Genomic DNA, 16958 nt, shown 5'->3' with positions numbered 1-16958 from the left:
TAACAAAATTAGGTATTGAATAGTAGCGATAAAAGAACACATGAGAGTTTTTCGTTATTTCGCGTCGTGCTATTAAATATTTTATGCTGTGCTGCCTTATATAATCTTCACGTTTCAAAATTATTTTTAATATATTTAATTCTAATTTTATTAGATCGTGAGGTATTACGTCATTTTTGAGCGTGTTTTTATCAAATAATATATGTATTATTCTATATACTATGCCATTAGAATTCACATATTGTTAATGTAAGAGAAAATAATTCATACTTGATAATGTTGCAAACAGAATCCTAAGAATTTCCATCTCTATTTGAAACAAAAGATGTAAGAACCAAGAAAGCATAAATCGATATTTAATTTTATGTTAGGAGAGAGAAAGAGAGAGAGAGAGAAAGGTAATATACATTTTTATATACGTAGACTGATATTTGTTTCAAAATTATTTCAGAACATGTTCCTTACCAGTTTCTTGAATATTCAAGATCACCCACTCCGAGAAATTCCAGTTCAAATTCGATAGCGTAATCGATTTTTCTGCTTTCATCCATTGAGAAGGTTGAGTTGTATTGAAATTTAATTGACTTTCAGTCGTATATGTGATTGGTATCCACCATAGTGGTTCAACACTAGATGTGGTCACCATAGTACCATTACGAAGCATAAAACGGTCCTAAAATGAAAGAAGCGAACGAAAACATAACAAACGTTATTCGTGAACGATACATCGCGCCGATTCATTGTAATATTGTATTGAAAGCCACGGATAAAAAATATTATATGATAATTTACATTACCTGTCTTTTATAAAATTTTTAAATTCGCAGTCTTTGGTATAACTGGTTGCGTTATTAATATTCTGCGATAGTTCGAGTGAGAAATGAAGTGTGACAACCGATTTACTAGTGCTTTCTAATGAGTGAGAGTGCGATAGTGATTACGTTGGTTAAACCAATAAAAGGGCAGAACAACTGCCTTCAAAATCCTTCAACAATGACTTTCCAATTTAACAAATCGTACTTCATACTCTGCAGTTATCTCCGATATATTTCCCCAAAAAGATCTAACCCCAATCATAGAAGAAAATGGATAAACGATTAAAGACTACGAACAAAAACCACAAAGTTGTAACTCTACCATTATATGCATATTCCTATCCAACAGAAATATTACGGGCGGATTAACGGAGAACCACAAGGAAATTCACATATGATACAGAGGCATGCCCTTCAATCAAGATCCTTGATATTAAAATGAAAACAAATAATAATATCAAATGTACCACACAATGTAATTGTGGAATCATTAGATAAAATTGGTAAAAACAAATTAGATAAAAGGTACTCAAGTACAATAAAAAAATATAAATTAAAAAAGTTTTTTAACAAGGTTTTATTCATAAAGGCACTAAAAATTTGAAAATAATCTCTATTTTTGTGACTTTTATGAGGCACATAAATCATCTGAAAAAAAATGAGCGCCCTACATATATTACGTATATGTCATATATGGCAAACAGAGATTATATTTAACATTTTAATGCGTTCACGAATAAAATTTTCATGTGAAATTTTTAAAATTTATGTTTTTACTTTTTACTTTTTAGTAAATTCCCAGATAAAACAATTTTTAAATTATACTAATTGATTTCATTATTATTGTTCAAAGCACGGGAAAATCCTTGTAACGAATGAACAAAAAACCTCGTAACGAACAAATAAGTATTATTAATTTGACCTAGTTTCCTAGGGTTTCTGATAGAATATTGTGTTATCATATGTAATATCGTGATGTAATATGTTCACAAAGAGTGGACAATAGAGATGTTAATCAGACAGAAAAGACGATTGTTGATTAACTTGAACTATTCACACCAAACGTACAGAAAACAGCGCAATCCACACCCTCATCGGCAACGCCACTCGCAACCTCCGTCTCCGCTCGACTCGCACTCTGTTTCTCGACTCGCACCCTGTTTCTCGACTCGCACTCTGCTCCTCGACTAACTGTTGTCGCATTCTATTGCCCTTTTCCTAGGCCCACCGCACACGTGTTCTGCAGACGCTCGTGGCCAGGGTCACGTAGGTCTTTTCCACGAAACTATGCACTTGAAAAGACCGATGACACATTGATGGGCCCGACGGCTCCTCGGCTCTCGCGACACTGTTCATAGTTCGTCCGATATTTCCCAGGCCTTTCGTCCACGATACTACACATATGTTACATCGCGTGAGATGGTCCGTGCCACGTCCTTCATTGTCTGACCGTCAAAGGCCCATGCACGGTTATACAGACCCTCAATAAACCTAAGGAATTACCATAAACAAAATCTTTTTAACTGAATCTTTAATCCTGCAAGTATTTTCGGTTTATGGCTGGTCTTCAGAACAGTCCTTAGGTTCATCATTCGCTCTTAAAAATTACGGAGTAAGCGGATATTTACCTAACGGGAAAAGCCGGTTTTTCATGATCAATGTCACCCATGAGCCACGTTGGAAGGAAACTTCCTCCTCCTATCTTTATTCATTAACGTTGGCTATAACCAATGGGCATCGCGGATCGTTACTCTCACTTTCCTAACGAAAAGTGTGAACAACGAATCCGCGTACTTAGTTCAAAACGCACACCCACACCGAGCTTTCCTCAGTGATAATACGAGAACGAACTTCATTTGATCTTTAGACTTGTTCTCTGGACTTGTTCTCTGGACTTGAGCTACACTACAGAACAGTCACCACATTTCTAAACTTGTTTCACAAACAGTTCGAGTAACAGTAACAGTTAAAGCTCAGAAGTAACGATCAATCATCACAGTCCCCAAGTCGAAGACAGTCAATCGACAGAGGTCATATCATCACAGTCGCCAATACGAAAAGAGTCTCAGGTCGTACTCATTCGTAGTTTGGCAGTCAACATACGCACCACTGTATTAAATATTGAAGTTATTAGATTGTTGAAAATATATATATTATAACCTGTTAATATCAGCGTTATACCCATTTGACCACATCTATTATCTTAATCGAAATATCTGGGCGCAAGGTTTGAAGAAAATTGATTAAGTAAAAGTGTGTCAAAAATCGCTCGCAAGATTTGACAACTTCAAACAAACATAACAAATTGTATAAAATCTTATAGTAATAATAAGCTTCCTTCTTGTTGGCCTGGTTGATATTGGTTTGTCGTAACACGTATTAAGTTTTAGACATCAGTTATATATCAACCTTAAGGAGAAAGTTACTAAGCCCAAAATGCGCTTTGAATATCATACACCTTCTTCAAAAGATACAGAGAACTACACAACAATAAACCTAAATTACCAACCCCATCCTATACTAGACTTAATAAAATTCTATAATCACCCATAATCGAAACGTTTTCTACCATTGGACGAAAACAAACAAAAATAGCCCCCTGGATTATTAAGATTACACTGACAAAGACCAACCTTATTGATCTCCCGAAAAATCAAACAGGCAGAACAGAATACAATATCACATTCCTAGAATTAAATGCTAATCGAATAATAAATCGATCCATCGAGATCAGAATCAGGAGTAGGATATACCGTTATCACAGGCGATGAAATAATAAAACAGAACCTCCCGAAATTGACATCGATCTTCGTCGACATAAATTGCCATATGTTGCCATATTGAAAGCTCGGAAATTTGCACTCATCAATAACCTACAAAACTTTGCCATTTAACCGGAGTCCATAAGTGTGATCAAAGTCTTCGACAACAAAAAAGCCGATGATGCAGCTAAAAATGTTATAACCCTTTCACAGACTGAACCAACGTCCTAACCAACGTGGATCCTAATTCCACGTCAAGATCAAATAAACAATATAAAAATAAGCATAAAAGAAGGATGGTACAAAACCAAAGGAACAAGAGTTGACAATGTAATTCAGCATTTTGGTCAACAAGTACCATGTAAGAGTGAGAACAGAAAAGAAAGAACTGTAATTTCCTGGATGAGGACTGGACATACTAAATTAACGCATGAATGCCTAGTCACAAGATCAGCGCCTGCTCGGTACAATATACGCCAAAACCAAACATTATATGAGCGCAGAGGAATAGGACCACGGCATAAAGATAAACTTACAACATAGTACCAGATACAGTTCTAACACTATAACATTACATAAAGAATACAGTACACTACCTTAAAGAAACAAATATATACTTCAAAATATTACCCATCCAGGTGCAACATCGTGGCTAATGATCTTGTAATCTATGTGACATAAAGTGTAGAAAATGAAGAGGAAGAATTTTCTCATTTAACATATTGTCATCAATTTTCCACTAAACTATCTCCTCATTTAATTTTGGAATTATGTATATGTTTTGTTACTCAACCGAATACTTAAAGAAATATCAAAAATATTAGCTATGACTACTGAACATTAGACTAATACTAATTAAGTTAAAATCAAGAAATTGGGCTTCTTTCTTTCCTGTGTGGTTTCCAATCTTTTTATTTGTAACAAACCTGCGTTAATGTCGCTGAACCAGTGTTATAATCTCGAATAACTGTCACCACTGGAAAACCAGTCTGGAGAGTCCAGGTATCCATAATTTGCTTTATCGTTATCGTTGGATCGAGAACGTTGTCTTTGTGCGCCTGTTTTGTCAAAGCATCCCATAAATCATTTTGCTCGGCACTTCGGTACGCTCTGTTACAAAAGTATGAACCATGATTTTAGTTTAATATATTAATCCTTCGCTCCAAAACAATATTTTACAAGTATAAAGTATATCTAACATTTAATTAGACATTATTATCATTAACTGTTACGTTATGTATTCTGTTTCAGATTTAAATAGCGAGACCAAGACATTTTAAATATACAGCAAACACGCATACACACATACACACACATTACACTCATCCCATATACCTCAAAATTATGACCGATATTACAATCATTTTTAAGGAAGACGCGACTGCAGTAGCGCATTGTGTATAAGACACGAAATCTCAGTTTCGAAGTGAATTGTTTAACCCTTTCGCTTCGACAATCCAGTTCGCCGAAGTACTGTCACTGAACGAAAACGCGCGCCAGAAATACGCACAGTGTGCCTGTTTGCTGTATATATGTTTCTCTAAGTCTTTAATAACAATAATTCTTGCAAGAACCATATATGAAATATCGTTTCACTGTCAATGGATGTAATAAATTTTTTAGCATGAAACAGTAAACGATCGTTTGGATGTTTGAAATATATTACGTGAAACGTTCTGATGTCGTTTCAACAATGAGTAACTTTAAGAAGTGATTAATCCAATATGTCAATAAAATCAACAGAAGATGTTCTGCCGATAGCGGAAAAGTATATTATTGACTACAGATAGCACTTGTATATGCATCATTTGGATGCCGGATATATGGGGTGCCAGACCCAGGAGTCATCACGTGGTCGCAGCCTATATGCGACACTCGTACCCATAGGTCATCTCGTGGATGCCGCCTATAAGCGGCGCTCGAAGCGAAAGGGTTAAACACTTTGTTTTGTTTTGTTTTCTCATTATCCATTTGTCAGATCATTTTATCGCTGGGTTAATTAACTATTTCTGCCATATTCACTCTCAGACGCCCATAGAACCTATTTTTCACTTCAAATTCAATAAATTGAAATCGTTTTTGATATATCTATTATTTCTTAACTTTAAGATATATAATATGGAGTAAAAGTAATTTAAGATATTTAAAAAGGCATTAATAATATATAATTGATTATATATATATAAGATATGCCATATAACGTGCACCCGTGTTCAGGCACTTCCAATAATCTGTCAAAAAACTATTGGAAACAAAAATTATACAGCTTTAAGTCGACAACACATTGCAATGGACAAATTTCCAAAACATATTTTCTCGACAAAAAGCCAAGGATACTTTTACTGTTTTAGATAATACTATGTATTTCTGACTTCAAAGTGAAATAGCTGATGTCAGAACAAATTCAACAATCTTCTATACTATGATCTTGACATGACCTTGAATTCAGAAATATTGAGGAAATCAAGAAAAACATTATCGAAAACATTATAAGCTAATACAAGATCTAGATTGAAGACACATAAAATAAATCTTAATCAAAAAGGAAGTGGTTATACTAAATACCTTCTAATCTAAAGTACGTTAACTAACCTTTTGTACAAAAGTCATTGCCTTTTCTAATGCATCCTAATTTGGTCCGAAATCTGAATAATGAACGTGAAAATTAAATTATTATCCTTATACTTACTTTCCATTCAAATAATTTGTTAGACCTTGCTTGAATACTTTGTTAGTAAGAAAATGATCCATCATTCTTATTATAGAAGCACCTGTTCAAATATTAATATGATTATATTACCATATTGTATCATATTATATTACAAACAACACGTCTTTTATTTATACCTTTTTCGTAAGAAATTCTGTCGAAAATTTCACTAATCTCATCGGGATGTTCGACTTCGATCGATATCTGATGTGAAGATTCTAACGCGTCTAAAGCAAAAACATTTTGCAGATCATGTACAACGAATTGTTCCAAAACCTTCCAAGTTGGTTCCACCTAGAAGATTAAACCGATAAAATCTATGAAGAATTCTAATTATTTAATCCAAAAGGAAATAAGAAGAAAGTTGAAAATACGTATACTTCATATAGTACAATCTATTACCATCTATCAAATGGAAATATTTTACTTTTATCAAAATAGAGAAACTTCATATTATTTTAAATCCATTGTTATTACCTAAAAAGTATTTAATTTAAAAATTATTAATATAAAAAATATTAATTAATTTGAAATTATTTTCATAATGACTATTACGTGACCTTTTCTTGTTTTCTATATAGTAAGAGTTTTTCAAGAATCTTAACAAATAATTTTTCAATAAATGTATTTCATACTATTATTATACGCAATAATTTATTTATGTTTCTGATTTCCTTTTAGAAATAGTTCTATATGTGTTTTATATTTAATGTGGTACTTTATCTATTGAAATATTTTAAACAAAATTGTAAATTCAGAAAATCTGCAAACAAGCAGCACCCCGGAAAGAATATCTAAGAATAAAGATTTATACCTAGAAAACATTATATGAAAATATTTCCTAAAATTAGAGATTAGTTGCCGTTATGAGATTACCTGTCGAAGACGACAAAGTATTGTATTTTTTATTCGAAATAATCTTATGGTATTATATATTTTTTTCCGGTTTATCAACTTACTGCATTCACACCGATATATTCTACATAAGTAGCAAAGCCTTCGTTCAACCAAAGATCCGACCACCAACTTGGAGTGACCAAGTTACCAAACCATTGATGAGCAAGTTCGTGAGATATTACAATTGCTACACGTTCCTGATCACTGCTGGTCGAGACGCCTTCTTGATATAGCATAGCAGTTTCTCTAAAAATTCAATCATATCACTTACCAAATATCGTAACGAATTTTATTCCATAACATGTTACATGTAGAATGTGAAGAAATTGTTTTGGTGTACACAGAAAATTAATTTCTATAAGAAATAACGAACCAATTAAATAATTAATAATCTCCTTAACAGATTGTTTAGATTATAAGAGTTTAATCAAAAATACTTGGGAAGAATTTAAAAATATTATCAAATATTAATTAATCGGTTTTAAATACAATTCTTCGATATCACTAGAAATAACTATATCCATGCAGTAATTGTGTAATATGATGAATATTCTCTTATAAAGAAATCGGAATATATTGATAAATAAGATGAAGTAGATAGTTAGTAGACGTTTTAAGTAGATAGAGTATTGTTTCGTGTTTCTAAAAAAAGATAAACATGAACGAAGGTCACTTTTGTTATGAATTCTCCAACTGTCATTCAGAGTATATAGGATTAAAATCGATATGCTTTAAAATACCCTATAAAAATACACAATTTAATGATAAAAATGATTGTTGATAAAACTTACCTGCAAGTGATTAAACCCCAGTTTTCCATAGCTCCTGCTGAAAAATCAGGTAGAGCAACAGTATCTATCTTGGGCAAGGGAAACTTAATCTTGAAATAGTCTTCGTAATATTCGAGTATTCTCGGGCCAATGTCTAAAGTGTAGCGTGCTTGCTCGATAGCGTCGATCCGTGCCCAAACTCTAAAGTGTTCAGATTCGGATTTCAGTACCTCGAAATCCGAAACAATAAAAGCAACCAGGTATGTGGACATCGGCACCGAACGTTCATAATGGTCCCACACGTATGTTGGTAAGCCAGGCCTGATTACAATTAAAGAAGAAAGATGTATTATACGATACAAAATTTATGGAAAATATGAAAAAATTAAAAATAAACATGTGAGACAATAGAAATGAATTGTGAGGCACAATAAGATTGTCATGGGGAGAAATGTCACAAATGGATGCGAAAATGCACGTAAAAAATATATAAGTAAATAATTATTCATTTCGTTATAAATGTATAGTATTCAACATCTTTTTCTAGCCCTTCTATCAGTTAAATACTTTTTGCTTCTTCCATCTAAAATTTAGCAACGAACATTTTCCAATTAACATCATACACGAAAATTTGGATCATATAGTTAATATTATATTTTATATATTTTTTGTATTTGTTTCATATAAGATCAATTTACATTTATAGGTACATATATGAATAAAACTATACCTATATTTAACTTCCCCATGTATTCTATATTTATATCAGTTTAATCGTGTGATTTTATATTTATACCATGTCATTTTTATTATAATTATATCACTGAGCCCTGTTTTAAAAAGTTTAGCAACTGTAATGTTATATTTGCCATCCCGCAATGTTTTACGGGTTCAAATATTATCTGTTGATAATATTTGAAATTTAGTACTATTTTAATATAACATTTTTTATTTTTCTTGTTATATTTAAACAATCATACAACTTGATTCTAAGCAAGCATCTCACAACATTTTTAGATTGTTGGGAAATAACTGACTACTTCAAATTCAAAATTTACTGAGTAATTGTGATAATAAGTATCAATTATCTCACAATAATATTAGAGAAAAATTATATCTTATTGGAGAAAGAAATTATCGTATAGATATATAGTTATTATAATTATCATACAGGAGATACTTCTATTAAAGTAGTGAAAATGTAGATACTCTTCTATCACATATTGTTGTGGGCTTGTATCTACGAATTATTACATTTTTTAAGAAGACAATTTTTAACGCAGAAAAACTTTACTACAGGAGTCGTAATAATCTAAATTTTTATAAAATTTATTAAATTGTTGGGGTTACGCACTCTGCACGTTTCGTGAAAAGGACGCAGAAAATAGAAACGGTTGTATCCTAAACATTTATCTAATTGTAAGCAATAAGAAGGCACAGTCGCGATTATTCATTATATATATTCGGAGAGTTCCATTCTTAAAAATCTTGCAGAATGACTTTTTCCATATGCATACGATAAATTCTTGATCCATCCTTACTGTGAATTTAAAATTCTCATAATACATGTATAAGGAGTCAAAAAGTCATGATTCTCAGAGAGAACGGGCTGAACATCAACTGTGTGACATTGCGTCACGTTTGTTAAGGGTGCCCTCAGACGACCAACAATATTATCAATATTTCAAGGTTCTCTACGAAAATGTGGTTTATCAATAAATATTGACAATAGATATTGGTTCTTTTAATTAGGAACCTTGAAGTATTGACAATATATATTAAACGCCCGAGGGCCCCCTAAGACTGTTAAGAGTCAGTGCAGTGAAATCGGACTAAAGTTCTGTTTTCTTGATCAATCGTTAATTCTACAGAATACGCATGTCAGTATAAATTCTGTTCGACATTATTTTGGAATTGCTCTTAGTTCTCGCATTGTTAGTGCGTAAAATACCATCTAAATAGTCATGTAACGCGTAATTATACTCCTTTATCCACGACATATACATACTTGTAACAACCTTTCTGATTTCAACACATATACATATATAGATAACTGTATTGTCGCGTAAATTCGAATATGATTATTTAAAATCTAACATTCTACCCAGCAATCCTTTACATTATAGTTGGACAAATGCATTAGATATGACTTCGTGTCGACATCCACTAATTAAAATTACAAGGCCTATACTAATATTGTAATCGTATTCCCTAAAATACCCCAGTCTGTCTTTTGCGTTGTTCGAATCCAGCTCGTAATAAAATCAAGCACATCAGAATGTTTTAGAAAAAAAACGAGTAGTATCACGTTTTTTCAATATTCATTTCATTTTTTAATATTTAAATAATTTAATACGGTAGAAAATTCGCAATTGCTACCAAATTCATAATAATCGAAGCTTTCTAAAATTTTTCAAATCAAGAATATTAGAATCTATAAAAAAGATTCATGAAAAATATATTTGATATATGAAAATGAAATAAAATAATACGTAAGTAACGACCATAAGATTGACCAAAATTTATTTCCCACCAATACAAATTTTATTATAAAGTTTCCGCTATATCGAAATGTTAAGTTATTCTGTTATTCCCTTACTTCTTGATCGTGAAGGAATTTTTTCATTGTCAATTGTATTATGGAATCTAATGGACAAAGAACAGTACAGAACAATTAACTTAGACAACACGTTTTGCGCAAGCAAATTGATTACACAGTTAATAGACAGAGCCTTTATTGGTTCTACAAATTACGTCTACGTTGAAATGCCGCAAGTAGTAAGAATGTTACATCCATGTCATGTTAAATTGCCAGTCATGCGCATGCTTTGTGTGTTCTATCAGTCACTATCAGAAGATTCGTATAATTGTTACTCAAAAAATTTTTATTTGAAATTTAGGTAATTAAATTATAAAATTCATTCAATTCAACGTAGTACCCAATGAAAAAAGATTATTATAATCTATTCAGATACCTAAATCATAATCTTTTAGATCCAATTTATATACATACCACAATCGCGCACACGCGCGCACACACACACATGCACGTTCCTACACATAAAACGTCCTGTTGATCTATAATAATTTATATATCAAAGATTATACCTTGAAACACAACATTGGGGATGACAAGAACTTATGATTCATTTTTGAAAGTCTAATTACGACACATCTCGTCTACGGAATTGGACAGTCTACATGCAAATAACTTGACAAAATTATGAACTTCTCGAATAATCCTATACATTTGATTCGATTGCGAAAATATCTCATAATATCCAAGTAATCGAGGTAATGTCAATCAACTAAACGGTCCAAATGTATCGCGTGTCTTGCGAAACCGTTTCCTCCATAGACGTGTTAAGTAGTTTAGTCACTTACACTGGCATAGGCTCCCCCGTTCTAGGCATGTTCGAGATGGATGACATGTTCTTTGGTCGTGCAATGCTGATCTTGAACGTGGCTTTCAGAGCGGGTTCATCGAAGCATGGAAAAGCACGTCGCGCATCTGTTGGCTGGAATTGTGACGTGGCGATCCATCTGTAACGCAAGATACAGAAAATGTTCACAATAAAGTGATAAATGATCATGTTCAATATATCAATACATACAAAGTTCCCTTTACAATTAGAAATTAATTGATAAGAGAATATCATGATTTAAACAGGCAAGAATAGTAAATGGAAACGCAACTTCGAAAAGGAAAATATAAATAATTATGATAATGTGAGTAGTATATTATAAAGATTAATATCAATAAATATGATTCAGAAAATAACTCTAATTATTGCTAATATAGATATATACGTATGTTCATCGCAAAGTCAAACATTAAGGCATATCTCTGTGTTCTTTATTTCTTCTATTTTAAGGATATAGATTGCGTACATAAAATATGTCTCTTCATATAATACGCTTTCTTTCTACGATTAAAAAAGATAATGTACAAATATTTGTTAGTTTTGTTATTTTATATTTTTGTTTTCATTTATGTATATATTTGTATAACTAAATAACTACACATATATACATATTTGAAATGCTTAAATAATGGAAGAAACCTAAATATTTGGGTTTCCAGTGAGATTAAAACTAGTTAGTACATACATTTTACATACATCTGCATATATACATATGCATATATAATTGTTCAATAACGCTATGCACGATTTTTCAAGCACTTCCGATAATCTACAAAAAGGTATTCCTAACAAAAGTCAGTAAGTTTTGAATAAGCATCAAAATTATTTCAATGCATTTCGTTGGTGTTTGCCTTAAGTGCTACCGAAAAAATTTCAGATTGAGTTCCCTAACAAGTTATTGTAGAAAAGTAATTGTATATTGTCCTGATACCGATTCAAATAATGGCTAAATAAACCTATATGGATTCGTCTAAAAAAATGTTACGTTGACATTTTATAGAGTGAAAAACCTTTTGGTAACATCTACTATCCCAATTTGTTGAGCCACACACCTGTGATTTAACGTCTTGATAAACCTTTCATACGTTAATGTTCCTATAAGTCCGATCTAGATATCCGAACTCAAGGATGTGTCGTATAGATTACATATATATACACCCGGCATATATATTTCGGGTTCGCATTATGATTAGGGTTAGGGACGTGAAAAGAATCTTCATTTGGATTACACATTGTTGTTATGCAATAGAGAATGTATTGACTAGTGCAAGTATGATTATTACAGAATTTGACAAGTAACCGTGGTAATTAGATACCTGAGAAGCTAATGACAATGATCCTAGGTTCAATATCGAATTCGCGGTCAACGGGACAACAGAATGCGCTTTCTTCCAAAGCCCAAGTTGTACTCAACTTGCTTGTCTACGGTACAAGTATTACTAAACTAACTCATTGTTAAAACGTGGAATATCCACCGAACGTAAAGACGCTAAGTAATACGACCTCACCAGAGAATGCCTTTCCCGTCCCGATGATGCCACAGAGGAAAACTATAATGGGGTGTGTCTAAGGATACGAGATCATCGGATTCGTCGAGAAAAGCCTTCGTTCAGAAAGTAAGGGAAATTGGCGTTGCTGCTAATTGGTCAATCTCCATATCGGTGGTTAGAAAAGGATGTTAGCCGCCCTCGAGGGAAAGTTGCTAGTGGGAGACGCCACTAGTTGAAAAATATGTCTCCCCTATCTTCCCGTAGTTGGGACAAAGACTGTTTGTCTGTTTGAAGGACTTTAGTTAACTAAACCTTAAGATTTATAACGGGCTCTCGGGCTAGCCGAACATGTCCTGCGGAGACGCATCGACATCTGGCAATCATCTTACTCGAAGAATAGGGTCTGCACGTGGCGAGCCACGGGACAGAAACCGCTGGAATGTTTATTGTCTCGTGTCGCCCCGAATATTTCTTTTAAGGAGAGCTATAGAATTACTCCATACCTTGTTAGGCAAAACGTTCATCCCGTGACCGCGGCTACGTTCGGCGACTGACTGTCGCCTCGAGCCCAAGCTCATTATCACGACTCTCGAACAATTACAATCGGGTTGAATAACTACAATTGTTCAATTACAGCTATAGTAGACTCTAGGTTACAATGTTGCGGGATTATGCAAAATTCCAAAGGCTCCGGTGTTCTTTCATCTCCGACATATATATATGTCGGAGAAGGAAAGACAGCGGGATTTCCCGTCCGGAATGTTGGGACAAACCCCAATACACTAGTCCAGACTTTTACTATAGCCGCCCTTAAGTAATAAAAATAAGAAATAGTCTTAATGTTCCAATCTGACTTTATGACGATGGGTTTGGGCTCGAAGTGACATGGCAGGTCACCGGACGTAGCCACGGTCACGGGAGGGACATGTACCTGACAGGAGTATGAAATGATTATATGGCTCTCCTTAAAACAAAGATTAACCCGAGAAGCGGGGACAGGAGTATATAAGGGCAACCTCTTTTGGATTAACGGAGTCAGAGTGAGAGTTAGCGCTAGTCAGTTAGTTAGTGAGTCGTTGGACGATTGAGTTATCGGGAAGTTACCCGAATCGAGTAGCGCGTTGATACGAGTCCTCCCGTGGATCGTGGATTCGTTGTCGAACCTGAATTCGCTGTCACCATCATCCCGACCATCCTATTACCATTACTCATAGCCTCTGGTAGTGTCCACATTCTTACTGATAGAGATTGGCTACATTCGCGACGGTAAAGTAAGTAAAGGTTCGTCGAACGCCCAAGTGCCACCCTGCCTCCGACATATATATATATAGACTAGATTGTTTAAAAATTTTCGATAATTTAATCGAGATTGCTTTTTGAATAATAATTACGGGACCAAGTTTCCAATTATATCTAAGTGATCCATAAATTGTTTTTAAAATATTTTTGAAGTACGAATTATTTATAAATTATTTAAAAATTGCCTATTATTTAATTAAAATTAATTATCGAATACTAATTACACGATTAAATTTAACGCAAATTAAACTGTCATGGTTTGATTGCATACGTTTTTGAAATAACTGACGTCTCAATGAACCGTTCCAAATAGATTAGTCAACTGGCAACTACAGATATTGCTTGATAAAGCAGTTTAAATTTACTGGCTACAAATAGCTGTCACCTACACTCTACAGAACAGAATTAAATTGCCGAAGCGTTTACCTCGTCTGACTGCCAACAGTATACGAGCTTCTATAAAAGCCTTGCAAGTAGTCATTCAGATAACCAACAAACTTTAGATGCACCACGTATTGCTTGCCACTCTTCAACGTGTCCAACGTTCTAATCACGTAAAACTGCCGTTCAGTGTCGTTTCTCTGTTCCATGATTTTGATTATCTTCTCCACTTTCTTGATTTCTGAATACTCCTTGATATTTGTGAAACTTTCATTGATATGCATATCCACCGCGTGCAGTGTCACATTTTTCGTGTCTTCCGTAACGTTCACTAGAATTTTTACCTGAAAATATAAAAATTATTTTAATTTCTGCAGTGTTTCCTTAAAAGTAACGCAGTGAGTCATGAATCATGAAAGTATTTCAACACTTGTAGAAAGTCTTCGTGAATGTATTATTTATAAAGGACATTTTGACATTTCATTATATTCATGACATTGTATCGAGGTGCGACTATCGTGATTAACATACTGATAAAATTTGAAACGAATCTGAAAATATATATACAAGTTACAAGACATTTATTCTAATCATACAATCATATTCTAATACTACAAAAATCATCCAAGTCATTAAATTATTCATTAATCATAGATATAGTCATTAATATAGTTATAAGTCAAAATATTTAGAGAAATCATCTATAGTGTTGATTATATGTTACATAATGGTTCAATTATATGGTATAAGACCTCCACTAATTGACAATAGAGCACACGCACATACATACATCTAATTTCATTGTTAATATGGATCCATTAATATTGCACTTATGTATATAATCATTAATAATGATCTAATGATATAAAGATAGTAGACTGTTTCCTATCTTTTTCATTTATTATTAAGATGATGAAATTAAGAAATTAATTCCAAAAGTTCCCGATATTTATGCATTATACATATATCTTGTAAAGTTCATTCGTTAATTTTTATTTTTGTATAATTATTATAAAGAAACAACACCAGTTCACCAAGGGGTGAACGAGCCACTGTAAGTAGAAAGTTTGGAGCGCCATCTACTATGAGTATAGTTTACAAAACTACAGTGAAAACTTGCAGAATTTTATGAACTACACTCATAATAGTTTTGTTTATGAACTTGTATAGACTCCCCTTTATTAGTATTTTTGTAAAATATATAATTATTAATATCTATTTTCCTCTTTATATTCATACGTTTAATCCTTTTTATTTATATAAAATTATTGGAATTGCTATTATAGTGTTATCTCTGACGTCTGGTAAATATGATTATATTGAAGAAGGGAAAATATGGCTAGAAAAAATCCCAAACTTTCTGTTTTTACAGGCTATTTCACTCCTACGTGAACTTGTGATCATCGTTCTAGTTTTTAATATTTGTTCTACATCTTCTGAATTAAAATATTTTCAGAGCATCGGGATTCGTCGCTCTTTTGATCTGTTAGGCAAAGAAGAAACAGTTCCTGTTTGATAGTTTCATGATCGTTTCACTAATATTTCAAAAAATTAATATACAGAAGCATTCTTGAGAATTAAGCTTTTTGTACAGAAAATAACTTTCACTGAATGCAATTCTTACTTGTTTTCCGATTCGTTAACGAGTTCACTGTTTGTTTGTGAGAATATCGCAGGAGAAGTACTTAGATTCATAAAAAGTGCAACTGCTTCATTTAAAAACACAGAAATAAACTCACAAATGCATGTTCCTAGCACGTAGTACGTTCCAAGCCACACTACTTCCTGTCATAAACCGCATTACAATTATAAAATGACTCAAAGGCTCCAACGTATTACTAGGATTATGATAATCCCTTACCCTAAATTGAAAGAATTGAATTTAAAATGAAAATTTCCTACCATCACCTTTATCAAATAAGACGTTAATGGATTTGATCTTTTTTACAAACTAAAAAACTAATCGGTTATATCTGTTTACTAAAACACCTATTTCCTTCGAAATCTCGACGTAGTTATCTGCAATTGTAATTACTTTTATGGAAAATGTGAATATTGGATTAGAATTATATTCTAAGAAATGTATTTTTAACGTATTTTCTTTACGCTATTGAAAGTGTTTTTTTATGTAAATGTAACAGACGAAATGCAGATTACTTAGTCTTTATTATACTAGGGCGTAACGTATGAAATATTTGTTGCCTGTCTTCGCTTAGAAAAGGAATAATTTTTGTTTTGTATTATAACGCATTTAATAATATAAGCATTAAGAAGTATTATATAGAAAAATTGGTTTTTCTAATATTAAGTTTGTTGGAATGTATGTTAAATCTCTTTATCAAGAGTGATTACTCTTTCGAGATTCTGAGGTAAGTGCTATACGACCCCTCACAGTTCACTTACTAAACT

General features: G+C 32.8%; 1 protein-coding gene across 2 annotated transcripts in view; it reads right to left on the bottom strand.

Annotated features, from left to right (window-relative positions):
* The window catches only part of LOC117212825 (aminopeptidase N), a 49455-nt gene that overhangs the window by 16279 nt on the left and 16218 nt on the right, over positions 1-16958 (bottom strand). For both annotated transcript variants that reach the window (XM_033457885.1, XM_033457886.1), the window contains 8 exons: positions 14595-14893; positions 11339-11497; positions 7976-8275; positions 7247-7430; positions 6425-6581; positions 6267-6348; positions 4504-4687; positions 466-673 (listed from right to left, as the gene is read on the bottom strand). In XM_033457885.1, the coding sequence (XP_033313776.1) occupies positions 466-673; positions 4504-4687; positions 6267-6348; positions 6425-6581; positions 7247-7430; positions 7976-8275; positions 11339-11497; positions 14595-14893 (1573 nt within the window). The remainder of the gene's footprint in view (positions 1-465; positions 674-4503; positions 4688-6266; positions 6349-6424; positions 6582-7246; positions 7431-7975; positions 8276-11338; positions 11498-14594; positions 14894-16958) is intronic.

Source organism: Bombus bifarius, unplaced genomic scaffold (genome assembly GCF_011952205.1).
Source record: "Bombus bifarius isolate JDL3187 unplaced genomic scaffold, Bbif_JDL3187 scf7180000008381, whole genome shotgun sequence".
Taxonomy (NCBI): Eukaryota; Metazoa; Arthropoda; class Insecta; order Hymenoptera; family Apidae; genus Bombus; species Bombus bifarius.
The sequence above is the reverse complement of the archived record's forward strand: the minus strand, read 5'-3'. Positions and strand labels throughout refer to the sequence as shown.